The sequence below is a fragment of the Halichoeres trimaculatus genome, unplaced genomic scaffold, assembly GCF_033239565.1.
Source record: "Halichoeres trimaculatus isolate MK-OKI-2021-1 unplaced genomic scaffold, fHalTri1.1 fHalTri1_scaffold_3, whole genome shotgun sequence".
NCBI classification, from domain to species: domain Eukaryota; kingdom Metazoa; phylum Chordata; class Actinopteri; order Labriformes; family Labridae; genus Halichoeres; species Halichoeres trimaculatus.
This window is the reverse complement of record NW_027437181.1, coordinates 26,222,016-26,240,281: the sequence shown is the minus strand read 5'-3', so window position 1 is coordinate 26,240,281 and position 18,266 is coordinate 26,222,016. Positions and strand designations below refer to the sequence as shown.

At 42.3% G+C, this 18,266-nt stretch overlaps 2 protein-coding genes across 2 annotated transcripts in view; one reads left to right on the top strand and one right to left on the bottom strand.

The window, feature by feature from the left end:
- The first annotated feature begins 29 nt into the window (after positions 1-29).
- Positions 30-14,765, top strand: kif28 (kinesin family member 28). Its single transcript, XM_074665929.1, has 27 exons — positions 30-83; positions 2,596-2,787; positions 2,920-2,970; positions 3,093-3,245; positions 3,336-3,371; positions 3,459-3,578; positions 6,118-6,225; positions 7,451-7,605; positions 7,681-7,792; positions 7,885-7,952; positions 8,087-8,229; positions 8,412-8,533; positions 8,650-8,740; positions 8,824-8,884; positions 9,154-9,277; positions 9,364-9,499; positions 9,575-9,693; positions 10,308-10,415; positions 10,553-10,645; positions 10,900-11,040; positions 11,147-11,217; positions 11,337-11,471; positions 11,549-11,715; positions 11,950-12,044; positions 12,269-12,401; positions 12,532-12,665; positions 14,543-14,765. The coding sequence occupies exons 1-27, from the start codon at positions 30-32 to the stop codon at positions 14,699-14,701; spliced, it is 3,081 nt and encodes a 1,026-aa protein (XP_074522030.1). The 3' UTR covers positions 14,702-14,765.
- Positions 14,766-14,972: 207 nt separating this feature from the next.
- LOC141787488 (frizzled-3-like) overlaps positions 14,973-18,266 on the bottom strand; it is a 33,166-nt gene continuing 29,872 nt past the window's right edge. The window contains exons 9-11 of the mRNA XM_074665930.1: positions 17,996-18,110; positions 17,736-17,899; positions 14,973-17,657 (exon numbers count right to left, since the gene is read on the bottom strand). Of these exons, the coding sequence (XP_074522031.1) occupies positions 17,432-17,657; positions 17,736-17,899; positions 17,996-18,110 (505 nt within the window). The 3' untranslated portion in view covers positions 14,973-17,431. The remainder of the gene's footprint in view (positions 17,658-17,735; positions 17,900-17,995; positions 18,111-18,266) is intronic.

The window sequence follows — 18,266 nt, the reverse complement described above, 5'->3', positions numbered from 1 at the left end:
GCTGCACCATGAGGGCTAAAGCCTCAGACATGCACAGCAAGGACTGCGTCAAAGTGGCCGTCAGAGTGCGACCGTTCAACAAGGTCAGTATTCAGAAAGGATAGAAGTTCACTCTTTGTTATCCCGTCAGATAATTTTGACATTATTCAATTTATCTGTTGTTAATGCACTCAAAGACTAATTACTGGTGTTGTTAAAATATTCTCCTCTTCACTGATGCACATGAGCACAGATAGATCAAAATCTTTAGTAGTTTGAAACGCAGAATTTTTTTTTAGGGAAAAGCTCAATTTTAGCATCAGTATTTAGAGAATCCTATGTTAAATAAATGGAAAAGCATTTTTTTAAGGTCTTCTGATGAACTGTTGATTCATATTATTAGTTTTGCGCCCCCATGTGGTCAAAGCAGCTATTTTCTGTCTGCTAATCTTGTCTTGTAAGCAGGGGTGTGTCCAGATTTTTTTTGACTCAGGTGCAGACACATGGGTGGTATGAAGTGTGTCAACACACCTGAACATCTATTTATTTACCAACTGTATCTACTTTAACAACCATGGTGGATATGAAATTTAGAGGATCATGCTTTATTTGAAATGTAACACAGTGACAGCATAGAAACCTTCACAACTTCAGTCTGTAAGGATGTTTGTCCAAAGTCACAGCTACAGCACCCAAAAACTGCATGCACAAAGTCCTACACACTCACTGACAGATTAAACATTTATGCCCAACACTTGAGTAGCAGCTGAAACACTGGCGGTAAATGCACTTATTTTAGAGTGTAGGTCAGGATCTGTTATTTTTGATGGACTGATTCTGCTGTCTTCACACCTGTCTTCAGGGACGCGAGAAGTGGGGTGCTGAGGGTGCTGCAGCACCCCCTGGAGGTGGAGGAGGGGAAAAACTATATTTAGATTTTTTTTTACCGCTTTTCACGAGTCATTGGCCATTGATGAGATTTGCATAATACACAGGGTTTTGATCTTGATCGTTTTGTATTGTTGAAGTGTCATTTAGGCTGGAAGTGGTGTTTCCTAGACACTGATAGAATGCACTCTTTGTCTCTCTGACCCTCTCTCCTTCCAGAGACGTCACGTTGTATCTTGTCTGGTTGTGTCTTTGTGGTCAAGATGGGTAGAAGAGAGTGAGACCCAGGGAGACTTTCAGCCTGGACTGTGGTGCAATAATATTTTGTTTAATTGGTTTGAAATAAACCCTGATTTGTTGGCACACAACATCTGCTTATTTAGCTGTCTGCAGGCTCAATAAGAACCTGTAGAAAACAGAAAAAAAGACCTGATTTTTTGCGTCTTAGTACCTCCTAGTACAGCCCCCCCTGGTTTAAATGACTTCTCGTGTCCCTGCCTGTCTTATTAAAAACATCTACGAGTTGTTATTTTGATTGCAAAGAAAGGAGCTTCCAGTAGAGGTGAGCGGATCTTCCAAATATCGATAATATCGTTACCAACGTTGGTATTGATATCGAATGATACCAGTTTAAAAAGATCAATACTCTTGTTTATTTTTTTCTCCTGCATGCACTGACTGCTGTGGTTTTATAAAAGTGGCAACCTGACTGTGTCTGTTTAAGTATTTTGGCGGCGCCAGGGAAAAAAGCAAGCAGACTCTGAAAAAAGAAGTTTGTTTAAGAATTTTAATAAGGTTTGTTCTGGTGTGATAATTCTTTGTGTTTTACTATTCAAAGAAATAAGTGCAATAACAAGAAAACTTTTATTTATTTATTTTTTTGCATTGTAGTCTTCAACTCTGTACCTAAAAAAAAAAAATCCTTACAGTGATAATTTTTTGCGCTTTTTTTTAAAGAAAATAATTCCATGCATCATGTTTTGGGAAAAATTTGTTTGTTACTTTTCTATTGTTTCTGAGCATTAATGTTAATAATGACACTAAAGTAATTTGTAGTCACCTTTAAACTTTGCCCAAATTCTGTCCTGGGTTTTTAACAACATCATCAAAAGAAAAACCACAAAAGCAGGTATCGGTATCAGTATCAGCGATACTGGACCTGTATTTACTCGGTATCGGATCGATACCATAATTCCCAGTATCGCCCACCGCTAGCTTCCAGACAGTAGAAATACTGAGATACACATCAGATTTCACAGATTGTCTTTTCTAACAGAATTGTTTTCTACTTTTTATTAACAGTCAGTTTTAACACTTAAAATAAAAAAATCTGTCCTCAGTGTCTCATCTCATCTCCACTGACTCCAGGAACACCTGTTCACCATTTCCTAGTTGTATTTTAGCATCATCTCAACTCTATCATCCACTGCAAAACAACATCTTCTGATTCCATCTCTGCTAATGTGCAAAAAGTTCATGACTAATTAGCATAGCCTAACTTTAAGTGTGACCTTTCAACAGGTTTATTCCCAACTGAGAGGGAAACATCACGGATTGATCTCCAAATATGGAGAGAGCTGAAGAAAAAAGAAGTTGGACATGATAATTCGATATTTTTAAACAAATAGTTCACAAATGAGCTACTACACTCAAAATACGCAGCTCTTCATAAATAAGTATTTATAATATCATGCAATCTTATTTTCCTCCTTCATCTCCTCCCTGCAGAGGGAGCGGGATGCAGGCAGTCGTTGTATCATCTCCATGGTGTCCAGCTCCATCATCATCCAGGACCCACGAGACTCTCAGAACCGCCGCTCGTTTTGTTTCGACTACGCCTACTGGTCCCACAGTGGCTTCACACGGGACCAGAGCGGCCTCTGCGTGCCTGAAGAGCCTGGAGGACGATACGCCGACCAGGTCATGAAACATATGAGAAACGAGAAAATCCAGCACAGATGTAGACTGATACACGACAATATGAGTTATAAAAAATGAGTATCTGGGTGATTTGAAGTTTTGAGCTCACTCTCAAGCGTCTTCCATCCACAGGACAGTGTTTTCCAAGACCTTGGAGAGGGGATCCTGGAGAATGCACTGCAGGTAACAATCAACACACGTTTAACTGAAGTGTAAACCTGAGTTTTTTTCAATCTGTCACTTTCTCCTTCTTTGGACTTCTCCTGTGCCTAAAGAGTAGACCTGTCCTGAAACATTGTCTGCAGGGTTACAATGCCACTCTGTTGGCCTATGGGCAGACCGGCTCGGGGAAGAGTTACTCCATGGTGGGCTACGGGCCCAACAAAGGCCTGGTCCCTAAACTCTGTGAGCGGCTGTTTCAGGCCATAAGAGAGAACCAGGACAGCAGGCAGTGTCAGGTTTGAGTCCCCTTTTCTTACCAGCACACAGCTTCACATATGTAGCTGCGACAATAATGATGACTTTATCTGTTCTTGCTGAGTCCACAGGTCTTTTTCAGTATGTTGGAAATCTACAATGAGCAGGTAACAGAGAAAAGTCTGATCACTTCAGTAGACGACCTGCTCTCTCTGCCTCCTCATCTCTACATGCTCTCCTTCCTCTGTGACCAGGTGTTGGACCTGCTGTCTCGAGGGTCTCGTACCCAGGGGGGACTCAGGGTCAGAGAGGAGCAGCAGAGAGGTTTCTATGTGGAGGGTCTCCGAACAGTCCCCTGTGATAGTGCACCACAGGTAAGCAAACAGTGCACTTCTGCACATGAGTGAAGCTGCTTTGACAACTTGGGTCGGTCAGTTTCAAAAAGTGAAAGAGGTATCTAACAGAGTCACCGGGTGAAATGTTGCAAGCAAGCATATATGTCCTTTAATTTTGATGATTATAGCTTACAGTTGATAAAAACATAAAATTCAGTATCTCATGACAGTAAAATGAACTTTTCCAGGATATTGTAATTTAGTGAAATTCAAAGCTATTGACATAAATGTCACTCACTCAATCACTGAGCTGTGATGAGCACTGATGGAAAAAACCCAACATGGCGTAAAAACATCACCTCCTGAAAGTTCATCATACTCTACAAAGTCTAAGGACAAGAATGAAGAATACAGTTATAAATAATAACTTACTTTTTAAATCAAGTAGAAAAATGTGTGCACACATTAAATTGTATTCATTTTTTTACTTGTTGCCCTTCAAACTTTTTGCTTTAAGAAGCTGGCTTTAGGAACAACACACACTTATGCAAACTTACTAGTACTGTCCTATATGTCCTATAGCTGTGTAAATGACAAAAAGCATCTCTTCTATTCTGGGTAGTTGTGTCTTCCAGACCAGGGCTTTGGATAATGCTGAAAAATTCCATCAATTCCATCATTTACATCCCCTTTTTAAAAGAAAAAAAGTAACAAAATACTTAACATGTATAAAAGACAGCAAACTTAATGACAAATTAGATAAAAAGGGTTAAGTGCCAGATAATTAGTGTTTAAGGGGATGTTGAAATGTAAATGTGGAAAATATGATTGAACTAGAAAACTGACAGATTTTTATTTATTTAACTATTTTAAATAAATAAAATCTGAGATGTATGCCTGGGATTTAAGTAGGGATGGGTACCTTTCACATTTGAAACGATACGGTACCAATTCCCGGTACATGGCAATCGGTACCGGTACTCAACAGTACCAATTTTCGGTACTTTTGTGTGTTTATGTAGTAAAAAGTATCAATTTGTTTACAGATAAAATTTTAATTCTTTTCAATTTAACATATTTATTCTTCAATATATAACTTTGCAATGCTGTGTTCATGTCCAGCATGGAAAATCGCCTACTCTTCCACTCCCTCACAGCCACAAGGATGCATTTAGGTACCTAAACATGGTACTTTTTGATTTTACATGAATCGGTACCTGGTACTTTTGACAGAATTCGGTCAGTACCTATAAAAGTACCTAATTCGGTACCCATCCCTAGATTTAAGGTGGTTTTAAAAACAGCACTGATGTGTGGATCTCCTCAGACTGGGTCAGAGTCTGGTGCCTTCAAATAATGCTTTATAACAAAGTTTCATCTCAAGGGCACCTCCTACAACACTTCCACTGGGAAAAAAACTGAAATTGCAGTACATTTCAAGTTTTTTTTAGGTTTATAACTGTCTTATTAGACTTAACCCCTTGATGCCTGTTGTCACAAATTTGAGACATACCCTGTCAGGTCTTGATGCAGCTGAAATGACCTTTGTGTCTCATTCTTACGGATAGATAGATAGATAGATAGATAGATAGATAGATAGATAGATAGATAGATAGATAGATAGATAGATAGATAGATAGATAGATAGATAGATAGATAGATAGATAGATAGATAGATAGATAGATAGATAGATAGATAGATAGATATGTGGCTGAGAAAAGTTTGCTTGTAAAGTAAAAAAAAATTAAATAATGTATTAATATAAGAAACTGGGTAAGTATGATTAACTTACCTCATTTGCAAGTTTTTATGTAATTCAGGCTTCAGTTTTTGTCTTTTGATGTCTGAATAACCTTTCCCTCACCTCCTCTTCTGTTCTCTCATTTAACGCCCCTTCCCTCCTTCCATTTCTGTTATTTCTATCTTTCTTCCTTTATGCTGGGCCCCAAAATAAGGCTTGATTGGAGAAGCCTTAAAGCTCCACTAAAACAAACCAGTAACAGCAGGAAGTCCAACATGAAACTCAGAATCTTTATTCCAAAATGATCAATGAATTGTTGTCTGAAAGCAATCTGTCGAAATAGGAATACTCGATGTGTTCACTGTCTGTTTCTGACGGGAAGAGAGGAGTATTAGATTCCTGAACAAAGACCCATGCTTACACAGATGAACATAAGTCACTAACATGTCTTCAGGTCTTATGAGTGCATACCTGAGCAGAGACAGTTGTTAAGGGAGGAATGTAGTTTGAAGTTTTGTTTCTCAGAGATGATTCACTGAAACACAAAGCCAGTAAAGTCTGATGAAGACAGCTGTGACTGAGCTGGAGACAGGGACCTGATGTACTGCAGGCAGGCTCTGACCTTCTGATCTAAAGGTCTGTGACTGTCATGACAGTGACCTCTGACAAACTGGATCATATTACCCAGAAACCCCAGGGCTGAGAAAAGCCTTCACAGATGCATGTCAGAGCCTTCAGGAAAGAAAGAGAGCTGAAGTGATGTAGATATTTACTTATTACTCTTGAATCTGTGTTTTTGTTTGAAGTCACTTAGAGTGATTTTTTTTTTCATGCAGGTGGAGCAGCTGATGGAGCAGGGGACCAGGACTCGAACCACAGCTGCAACTCATATGAATGCAAACAGTAGCCGCTCGCACATGCTCATCATCCTCCAGCTCAAACAGGTCCTCTCTAAAGATCTAAAGTTCACATTATTTGCTTTGCCTGTAGTTGTCTGAGAAGCCTTTCACTTCATGAGTTTTCTTTAAAAAAAATCTGCTTTAGATATAGATTCAGGATTTTGCAAAGTGGGTTTTTGTATGCACATTTTTTTTGCTCTTTTGGACAAATGATAGAATAGTTTGACTGATACACAAAATAAAACACGTCACCCCTAACTGTGCAAAGCATACACAAAATAGAGCTTGAAAAGGGAAAATTATCGTGATTCCAGCTTTATGACATGGAGCGTTATCCTGCTGGAAGTAGCCATCAGAAGATGGGTACACTGTGCTCATAAAGGGATGGACATGGTCAGCAACAATACTCAGGTAGGCTGTGGACTTTAAACCATGCTCAGTTGGTACTAAGGGGCCCAAAGTGAGCAAAGAAAATATCCCCCACACCATTACACCACTAGCAGCAGCCTGAACCGTTGATACAAGGCAGGATGGATCCATGCTTTCATGTTGTTGATGCCAAATTCTGACCCTACCATCTGAATGTGGAGCAGAAATCCAGACTCATCAGACCAGTCAGCGTTTCTCTAATCTTCTATTGTCCAGTTTTGGTGTTGCTGTGTGAATTGTAGCTTCAGTTTCCTGTTCTTAGCTGACAGGAGGGTCACCTGGTGTGGTCTTCTGCTGCTGTAGCCCATCTGCCTCAAGGTTGGACGTGTTGTGTGTTCAGAGATGATCTTCTGCAGACCTCAGTTGTAACCAGTGGTTATTTGAGTTCCTGTTGTCTTTCTATCAGCTCCAACCAGTCTGTCCATTCTCCTCTGACCTCTGGCATCAACAAGGCATTTTGTCTCACAGAACTGCTGCTCACTGGATATTTTCTCTTTTTGGGACCATTCTCTGTAAACCCTAGAGATGGTTGTGGGTTAAAATCCCAGTAGATCAGCAGTTTCTGAAATACTCAGACCAGCCCGTCTGGCACCAACAACCATGCCACGTTCAAAGTCACTTAAATCACCTTTCTTCCCCATTCTTATGCTCGGTTTGAACTGCAGCAGATCGTCTTGACCATGTCTACATACCTAAATGCATTGAGTTACTGCCATGTGATTGGCTGATTAGTAATTTGCGTTAACGAGCAGTTGGACAGGCGTACCTAAAGTGGCCGGTGAGTGTATGTTGGAATACTACCTTCACATTTCTTCAAGCTGTTTCTATGGCCTCCTGTCAGATCTTCTCTAAAGAGAGCATCACAAAGCAGTCCAACATCAACCTGGTGGACTTGGCCGGCAGTGAGCGTCAGAGGTCCTCAGGATCAGAGGCCGACAGACTCAAGGAGGGCACCGCCATCAACCTGAGCCTCACCACGCTGGGAAATGTCATCAGGTGGGCCGTAGTAACATGTTCTCATTCAGTTCAGATTGTCAGGCTCCTCACCTCTTCACCTTCTTTCCCCTGTAGCGCCCTTGCTGATGTGGCAGTGGGTAAGAAGGTGGTCCACATACCTTACAGAGACTCAATCCTCACCAAGCTGCTGCAGTCAGCCCTGGGAGGAAACAGTCGTACCGTCATGGTGGGGCTAAAAGTCTGCGATGATGCATTTTTCTGCTCTCATTCAGGGTTTTAAGAGCACTGATCTGTGAAGTTGTTCTGTCCTAATTAAAGATTGCCACGCTGAGCCCTGCTGATATCTGCTATGAGGAGTCTCTGTCCACTCTGCGCTACGCTGAGAGGTTAGTGTATCAAATCATTAAATCAGCTGCTGGTTATAATAACGAGAGAAAATCCTACATTAGTCTTTTCTATCTTCTGCTCAAGCCCAACAAACTCCTCATTTACTGTGTTACTGCCCCCATCACCTCCTCAGGGCAAAGCGTATCCAGAACCGAGCCGTGGTTAATGAGAGCCCCACAGAGCGTCTGGTGAAAGAGCTGAAGGCTGAGAACGCTCGGCTGCTGCAGCGCCTGAGCCGGCTGGGCCAAGAGGGACGCAGAGCCAACGACGAGACCAGTAAGAGTCCTCAGGTCAAAAACAGACACAGTACAACCAGCAGGGGTCAGAGAGGTCAGCGTTTGTGTGTGTGTGTGTGTGTGTGTGTGTGTGTGTGTGTGTGTGTGTGTGTGTGTGTGTGTGTGTGTATGTGTGTGTGTGTGTGTGTGTGTGTGTGTGTGTGTGTTTGTGTGTGTGTTCAGAGGAACTTCGTCAGCTGTTGACTCACAACGAACTCCAGATCAGAGCCATTCAGACTCTGTGGGAACAGCACCTACAGGAGGCACTGAAGGACTGGGAGCAACAATATGCGAACATCACACAGGTGCATACACACACACACACAAACACACACACTTCTGAGTGTGTCTGGATGTTTCTCAACTCTCTTTCACTCTTTTGTCTCTGTTCTTCATGTCCTCCTCTGTTCTCACCTGTCAGGAGAGGAGGATGATGCAGATGCATCCGTACATCCTGAACATCAACGAGGACGCTCAGCTCTCAGGGGTTGTCAAGCTGTTCATTCAAGAGGGTGCGTCTGAGGAATCTTATTGTAGTCAGATTGACTCTTTGCCTCTTTCATTTCATCTTTTTGAGGTTTGTGTCATGTTCCAGGTGAATGGGAGATCGGGCTGTGTGACTCTTCCCCAAGATCCATCTCCATCAAGGGTTTAGGGTGAGTTTTATCTCATCCACAATGAATAACGGAGATTGAGATGGAGAGGCCTGACAGCACGAGTGGTGTCTTTGTTTGGGATCTGTTTTAAGAGTTTTGCAGTATTCAAAGTGGTGCATGTTGGAGGGGACTGCAGACACTGTGACCCAATTCAAAACTCAGAAAACAAAGAAGACTATGAGCAGGGTTATCAGGAACCTTTGTGATACTCCCCTGTAACGCACATACCTTCTCATTCGTGTTTCCACATGTTTGCTTTTGTGCGTCAGCATTCAGGACCGTCACGCTGTGTTCAGGAACGAACAGCGGCAGGTCATAGTGACTCCGCTGGCAGGGTCAAAGGTCATCGTTAATGGCTGTGCGGTGTCTCAGCCAACTGAGCTTCAGCATCTGGTGAGCCTTGACACAGACACACGCTTTGTGATGATGTAGTTTGACAAGTATGTTACAGCACACACACCCAACCCTTTTCTGCGCAGGACCGTCTCATCCTCGGCTCCAACTGCACCTACCTGTTCATTGGCTATCCCTCTGAGAGGGGCGGGGACGACTGGAGTCGCTATGACTACGACTACTTCCAGTCAGAGCTGGCTGCTGCAGAGGGTATCCACCTAGGTGAGCAGGACACTCACTCAGCTGAGGGGCATGAGGGCTGTGTGTGTAAAGACAGACTTCTGTGTCTGTTTTCAGGTGAGTCGAGCGTGGGGTCTGTTCAGGCTGACCCCAGTCTGCTGGCTGTCTTCTACGACTACATCAAACTGATGCCCATGGTGGCCGAGGCCAACCAGATGAGCCAGGAGCTGAACAAGGTGACACACAAACACTCTGAGTGTGAAAACAGAGTGTCTTCAACTCAAACACTTGGAGGGAGTTTGCATTAAAATGTATGATGAGGTTAATTGTCACACCAAAACAGAACAGGAGAAGCCCCTGAATACTAAAGAGGGTGGAGGCACATTTTTGGACAGACATGCAAAAAAGAACAGAAAAATATTTAGACTGAGGATGCCTAAACAATTTGAACGTTTTTTTCTGGACAAAATAGACCTTTTAAATAAATAAATAAGCAGCAACATATATCAAACAGAAAAAAATCACACTCACTGAACCTGCAGATGGACAAATCCACCCGAAGCTGGTCAAAATGAAAGAATCAATATCAAAGGAGGGAAAAGGGGAAACCAGAAAAAAGTTCTTTTTTTGTCTAAAACCAAAAGACCAGTTTAACTGAACTGAAATCTGTAATTTGTACTGATTGTAATGAATAATTGTTTTAAATGTTAGTGTACTTATTTAAAAACAGAGTATCTTTATGACTGATGGATTTAAATGGAGGTACTTCTGTGCCTCTGTTTCCATATGTATTTATGCATACACAGGTTTTGGATTCACTCCTGCTCTTTTCACTCTGCCATGTGTTTAGGGGGTGGAGTTCAGGTTGGAGATCAAGAATCTTGCTCTGTCGGACTCAAAAGGCCACGACCTGGAGAAGGAGATCGTGATCAGAGTCACTGCAATGGGAAGAAAACAGGTCGCCCTATCCCTCTCTGCTTCCTCTACTTCCTCCTTTGAATTCTTATGACTCATAAACTTGTTTAAATTTGGCCTTAAGTTCATGCTGTGGGTTTTAGTTTGTTTGCCTGAACAGCTCTTGAACTCTGTCCCCAGGTGTGGATCTGGTCCAAGGCCAAGTTTGTGAACCGTAAATTTCTGATGGAGGAGGTCTACCAGCAGCACCAGGCTGAGAAGAGTGGAGAAAATGTAATTCTGAAAAAATGGTGGTTGTGTTTGAGAAAATACACAAAAAGGCTGAAACAGAGATATTCAGAGTAATTGTGGATGTAGAGTCTATGCCTTTATATATACACAGATTTTCTAATCTGAGCAGAATGTCTCACTGAGTCCACGATTAAACTCTACAGTGTTAGCCCAGCCAGAATGAGCATGTAGCCATCTACAGGTTAACATTTCAGAGCACTGATTGTTTTGATCTCCCTCTCTGAACCCCTCCTCAGAGGGTGGAGGGGCTGTCCACAGTAGCTTTACCCAGGGACAAAGACCCGTTCTGGGATCCTGTGGAGCCTCTGCTTCTGGGGACAGCTCACCTCTGGCTTCAGTCTTTGGCTTTCAGAATCCCTTTGGAGGAGCAGCTTGAGGTGCAAACACAGACTCACTGCATGTAGAGACACACACTCACATGTGTAGATCTGACACAGCTCTGTAGAGAAACAGTGTTGGACCAGGTGATCGCTCTGTGTGCAGGTGCTGGGGTCAGAGGGGACGGAGGAGGCTATTCTACAAGCACAGCTGGTACCGTGCAGCTCCACAGGACTGTAAGAGCCTCACACACACACACACACACACACACACACACACACACACACACACACACACACACACACACACACACACACACACACACACACACACAGTAAGTCATGTTTTCCTCCAGCCCTCTGGGTGAGGATGACATCCTGATTGATCCATCTGAGTTACTGGGCCGGCGGATTGACTTCCAGCTGGTCTTGGAGCAGTGCTGTGGCCTCCGCTGGATCCGAGAGGCCCGCAATAGAGGGGTCCAGATTGGGTGAGTCCAGCTGGGCTACATGTTGGGGGATAGGGCACTCTGAAGAAAGCCCTGATGACTGCTATTCCTTCTCTCAGGTTCCGGTTGTTTGACTGTCGCCAGCCTCTCTACACTCCGGCTGTGTGGCACAACGTGAACCCTCTGCTGGACCACAGAGTTCACTTCACCTCCCTGCACACCTCCCAACGTCTGCTGGACTACCTGCAGAGCAGCGCGTTGGTGCTGGAGCTCTGGGGCCTTCAGGGTGAGGATACGAAGAGGGATAAATGACAAAGAAAGACCTGATTTCTAATCATAAGAAAGCTGCTTGTAGAAGAATGGATTTGGTTATTTGTGAAGGATGTGACATGCAGCAGAAACCAAATGAATGTTTTTGGACAATTTCAAACATTTATCTTTCAGCTTAACAAGAACATTCCCATGTGAATTTCTATGAGGCTGAAAAAGGTATTAAAAAAACTTCTAACCTTCCTTTCAGAGGGTTGTACTGACCTGAAATCAGTTCTGGAGGGAGTGAGGATGACTACAGAGGGGATCTTCATCATCGAGGAGGAAAGCAGGGTGGACACAGCTGTGAGTCTGATGTAGAGTCTGTGTTTCCTCATCAGGAATCAGACCGTCATTTTTCCTCCTCCAAAGATGTTATTGATTCGCTTTTCCAGGAGGATCTAATGAGAGACTCCAAACAACTGTAGTGTACAAACACGGTGTCATCATTTTGCTTCATGAGGAAAAATATCTGATAAACCAAGTGTGTGTGCGTGTGTGTATGGTGTGTGTGTGTGTGTGTGCTGCAGCCTCGAGATTCAGCAGAGCTCAGCTGTTCAGTGAGAGCGCTGCAGCAGGACCTGGAGCAACTACAGAGTATGAACGCTTCACTGAGAAAGGAAAATGAAAGTCTGAGAGATCAGCTCAACGCAGCCAGGAATGGTACGTTTACATACGTGACAGAAGAAAAGGTTCATGTGTTAGTTTATAAAACAAATCACAAAAAGGATTTCATAGGCTGGTGCTCACAGCTCAGTGTCCTCTTCCTGTTTGTCCTTTCTCCTCTGCTTAGGTGGAGAGTGTGTGCGCGGTCGCTCGATGCGTCCCAGCTGTGATGCAGAGTTTGCCCGAGCTCTGAAGGTTTTCTACCACAGTATGACCTCAGTGAGGGGTCAGCTGCAGCGTCTGCGCAGACACAGGCCCAGTGTACGTATCCTCATCTGTGTTTAGCAGAAGTCTTTGTGATCATATTGCACTCCCCCCTTTTGTTTTTGATGAAAAGGGCTTTACAAATAAAATGTATTATTCATATTGTTATTATTATTCATCGCTACACCAAAGCTTATTATCTAAAATTGAAAGTACTAAAACTAAAAGCTGCAGTGAGCTCACTACAGAAACAGATTAATATTTTATGATTTCCTGAGAGTCAATTGGAGAGGAGAAAAAAGAATCGGTTGCTATTATTTGAGTAAAGATGTCAGAGCTCTGTTGGGCCATGTCGGTACTGTCAGCTATTAGAAATTATATAGGTTTATTTTATTCTGAATTTACATCTTACATTTGGAACTTTTTTCCACAAATTGTAACTTTTTTATTCATCATTTCATACAATCCTTTTATAAGCCCACTATGACATAAAATTCATCCTCTGTGACACAATAATGTAAAAGGTTTCGCTTCATCTCAGTCTCAAAGAGTGGATCAGAGTAGCTTGGACCATCCTTTGGATGGGACCCAGAACATTTTTCAGTGATTGATCAATTTGATAATAATATGTTATTTACGTGTCATGCACAAAAAGTGCCCAACCCCCAGTGGTTTATAAGACACATCTGCAGTGTTTACATAATATAAATTCACAACAGTTTCAAAGTTGCATAATGTTTTATCATCTCAGTAATAAACAATATACTCTGCCTTGTCAGGCGCGGGTCCTGAAAAAGTCTTAGAATGTATTAAATTAAAATCCGGGAAATTAAGGTCCTTAATTGTCTTACATTTGCCGTAAATTTGCCGTAGGTATTCCATTTCCGGATGGTGCGTTTAATGCCGATGACAAAGCACTGCCGCAAAACTTCTAATAGTGTGTATTTGTTGCGATGCTTTTCAATATTCAGTTTATGATTCCCCCCTCCCACACACGTACACACAACTTGTAAGTTAATTTTCAATTTGCACTTGCTATTGTAAAAAAAAGAGTTGGTTTAATGAAAAAGAAAGTTTTTTTTGCCTTCCCCTAATATAAACCCATACGGGTTGGTTTTGATCTGCAACACTGCAGATGTTTCTATTGTTAATAATGTTGTGTAAAAAACACTGAACATAACTAGCTTTTTGGTAGGTGTGCTCTAATACTAGTATTAAAGACTTGCATAATGTGCTTACCCATGATCTTCACTATAGGAAATAAAAAAGTGATTTAAAACTGTTTTCTTAATTAAAAACGAGTGGTATATTGTTAGATAAAGAGTATAGTGCCAAAAAATGTAACATTTAAAACATTGTTTACATGGATATGAATACATAATAAGTTACCCATGAGGTAAAAAAAAACAAAAAAAACAAAAAAAAAACAATATTGGATGAAAGCTGTTGTTTACTATAATGCAACTTTTGTATGTTATGTTGGCACTTTTCTGCATCACAATAAAAAAAAAAATGGTGGAAAAAAGAGAAAACACCAGCTGTAAGTTGTGATTGTGTTTACAGATCGACAGAATGCAGTTTTGGGGTCTTAAATTGTATTTGTTTTGGTCTTAAAAAGCATTAAAAAAAAGCATTACATTTGACTTTTTAAATGGTGCAAGAACCCTGATAAAATCTGCTATTCCAAAAGTTTTCTGTCACAGAAATCAATTTTTTCATAATCATTAAACCAGAAAAAAACAGCATTTATCAAGAGACATTTTCCTAGAGTGTATTCCTCAAGGAGACGTTTATATGTGATCTGTGTAAATGCTGTATAGTTCAGATCAGACCTAGTTTAGGTCTCATCCATTTCAGTAGATAATAGCATGTGTGGTCAGTTTTTAGCATTCAGATTCTGAGTGTATAACTTTGCGTGTGTTTCTTGTGTCCAGGAGGAGTCTGACCTGCTTGGGCTCAGGCTGTTTGTGGACGAGCACGGTCGACTGCTGAGGGATTTCTCGGAGCAGCTGGAGCAGAGCGTCTCCACTCTCAAACAAGATGTCGCTGCCATTGTCCGCCGCAAACGAGAACGATCAGGAATCTGGTCTTGACCGAGTGACTTACCATCCATCTTTTAGCGTTAGGACAGAGGATATCTTATCATGAGGTTTTCAGTGTGAAGTAGGTGTAGCATAAGAGGCTGTTAAATGGATCTGAGAGCACTGCCACAGGGGAAACTTGTTTATCTGGAGACAGAAACCCTTTGTGACTTTATCAATAAATCACAAGATTCATAGCACTATTCTTTCAAGAAATTATGTATTCAATAGTTTCTTGCCAACAAGTGCACATTTAAAGTATAAATTTTCAGTTATTTGTTGTTTTTTTAGTAGAACTGAGGATATTCGGGTGTCTTACTCCCTGCTCTGACATTAATTTTTTTCATCAAGGTAAGATGTGAGACAGAGAGAAAAAATCATGAAACTATTAAACACAAACACTCAAGTTCATAAAAAGTTTATCAGACTGCATGTAAAAGAAAGTTTTACAGTCTCAACGGCGAATAAATTAAAAGGCATACAATACAACTCAAGTTTCAGAATCCACAAAATTAAAATGCTTTTGAACCATCACCAATAATGTGCTGAATTTTCACTCTGAAGCAGCACCACAGTAAGACAACATGAGAGAGGTGTTAAACAGCTGATAGGGACAGAGGTCATCTCTCAGTGTGTATTTAACTCTCACACTGCAGCGTCCAGCTCAGAGGAAAAAGCACAACAGCGATTGTTTGTAAAAGTCAGGAGTTTGTAAGAGTACAGACAGTTGCTGTAGGTCCAAAAACAGATCAGCGTGGGCACATTTACAGGAGGAGAGGCAGAAGGCAGATGTGAGGCAGATTAGTCATCAGATAGGACAGAGAATATATGTACAGCAGATACGCAGGGCGGCAAAAAGAAACTTCGATCAGGTGCACACAGATTGACAAAATCAGATAAACAGGTGCAGAGAGGCGGCGTCTAAAGGTCAGAGTTGAGTACATGTGAACTGAGGAGGTAGAGTAAAACAACAAAAAGTCAGCTAGCTACAGAAATCCTACTCATGTTTGTTTCATTAGTTTCTGTTTGAAATCCTCAGAAATGATCTCCACATCATATTGTGTGTGTGTGTACAGAAGGCCCAGGGTAGAGGTGAGGTAGGTTAATTTGGGTCTTCAGGGACTGGAAAACAACACAAACTACAGAGACACATTTACAATACAAACTTCCCCAAACATTTACGTAAGTGTGATGTAAAGTCTGGGAACTTGTAGCAATGAGCAACGACAACTCTGTTTCTACAGTTTCTGTCAACTGTCTGCACCAGTCTGGTTAAATCTGAGCGTTATGTTTACAACAACAACACACACACACACGAGCACAGATACTTAGCAGTTCAGGGACATGTCAAGTTACATTATTAGAAAGAAATAAGATTTTCTTTCATTTTGTGTAACACATTTCAAGAAGTGCTATTTCAGTTTTAAACTGCGAATCAGTTGCACAGAGACTGTACGCAGTGAAGGACCTGAATGAGGCTAAATGTGATACAATACTCTGGTTGTTAATTCACTGTTATGTATCATGACAAGGGCTGGTTGGCTGTCAAACACCCAAATTTCATTATCAAAGGGAACCATTAAAAGAAGAAAAACCCTTTAATTGTTCATTTTGTGAGAACGCTTGTAACCTGAATGATCACCTGTAAAATGTCACCTTGAGGATTTCTAAAGCTGCCTTTCCCTCAGTCAGTGCTCAAACAGTTTAGGTCAGCTGAGAAGCAGCCTGAGCTGAGTGTGTGTAAACTATAAGCACATCAACATTAATTCAGCTCACGTCAATTGTCTGACTCTAAAACAAACCTTTTACATTCTCGGTAACACAAGTTTCATCCCTCAGCTCTCCTCCATCAGATCAACACTTTTGGGAAGGAGCTGAAGTTCATGCCCCTCCTATTTTTCCCATGTGTCTTTATTCCTCACTCATTCACACAAACGTACTCACGACATGAAGCTTTCAGCAGCAGGCAGACAGGTTTCACAGTATAAAAATATTTCACTTAACCACAGAGAGGTCCACGATTTCACATTGAGCCCACATTTGTGGAGCTCTGAAGCCACATAAAGACAAAAACACTCACTTTGAGCTGCAGTCCAGAGCAAAAAAAGATTAGGAATTATCAAAAAACAGTCAAACTAAGACTGAAATAAGTTCAAATTTCTGTCACACACTCCCTAGAGATTCTTTAGACCGCTGAAGATTGTTATAAAGCAATGCTCGGCAGTGTTCAAATATTTAGTTGTATACCTGCAGGTGTTGCAAGGAGGAGACAGATCGTGGTTTGGAGACTTCATTTCACTATCAAGACAGGTCTCCAGATGTAAAACCACACAGAGGTGACACAGGTGACACCTGCACAAAATGTGTATCTTCTTCATAGAGTGTAGAGAGACTCCACCTTCCTCTTTCTTTTCTTTTGGATCCAGTTCTGGTTCACCTCAGCACAACAGTGAGGATCCCTGAATAAAGCCTTGGATCAGTCTGAGTCAAGCAAAAGCAACAGAACTCACCTGTGTGAGATCAGCCAGGAGTGCTGACGTAGCGGTGTTAGCATTCAGCTAACACGTGATCATTCAGGAGCTAATGTCATAAATAACCACCGCAGCAGTCACAGGTACATTCTGCATCTCCCCAGAGGAAAACACACACACTAAACAGAAGAGTGTGTGTCTGCTGAGGGCAGATCCTAAACAGGCGCCAACAGCGTCCTTATGATAGTTTACAACAAAACTGAGTCTTTCTTTAGGCGCTGGTGCCTTCGTTCTCGCCCGCTTGGCTCTCACTGGCTGTTGTTCCGTGGGTGATGAGCGTAGGGGGGGGTTCAGAGACGTCTCGCTGGCTACCGTGCCTGGACGAGTGGCGGTCTAACTGATGAAGGCTGCTGTGAGTGGAGAGTGGGTGGTCCAGACGTGGCATGCTGCCATGATAACTGCGTTCCTCCATACCCCGGTGGACCAAAGTATCGCTCCTGAGAGGAAGACGAATGGATGTCAGAGAAACAGGCACATGTCATGTATTTCACTCTGTGTCACAGTTTGAGCTTTACCTGTCGTCACGAGTGCGGCGCAGGCTGCCGTGGTAGCTGGCCTTGCTGTGGACACTGCCGGCCTTACTCTTGGTGGAGGCGGTGTGACCATGGTGAGTTCTGATTGGTTTGTCAAGGTCATCTAGGACAGCCAGGTTGGTGGAAGAGGCGTGGGTAGATGTGCCCTACAGGAGGATCAGAGGTTAGGAGATCAATCAGCTGTTTTCTCCTCATCATGTTTACCCTGAGGGCCACTCTCTGAATCCTGTTAGCAGTCCTACCTGAGTGGATGTTCCTCTGGACTTCCTTATGATGGGGGTGTTTGGCTCACGCAGCAGAGACTGAGCAAAGTCTGGCTGCTCCTGCAGCACCTGACGAGACTCGTTGACCCCACTGCTGTGGTGAGAAGAGAGGGAGGTGAGAGGGAATAAAAAGGGAGCAGAGAGGGCAGGTTCAGAAGAGCGGAAAGAGGATTGTGTAGGGTCAGATTAAGGGTAAGGAAAACAGAGGAGTAAAGAGACGAGTGGGAGGAGGAGGAAACGTGCTCTCATT

Bases quoted from the DNA above. Each gene is read 5' to 3' on its own strand.
- kif28 (XM_074665929.1), top strand. From the start codon at position 30: ATGCACAGCAAGGACTGCGTCAAAGTGGCCGTCAGAGTGCGACCGTTC. The intron at 84-2,595 runs GTCAGTATTCAG...TCCTCCCTGCAG, and splicing joins GAGTGCGACCGTTCAACAAG to AGGGAGCGGGATGCAGGCAG. The intron at 3,246-3,335 runs GTTTGAGTCCCC...CTGAGTCCACAG, and splicing joins AGGACAGCAGGCAGTGTCAG to GTCTTTTTCAGTATGTTGGA.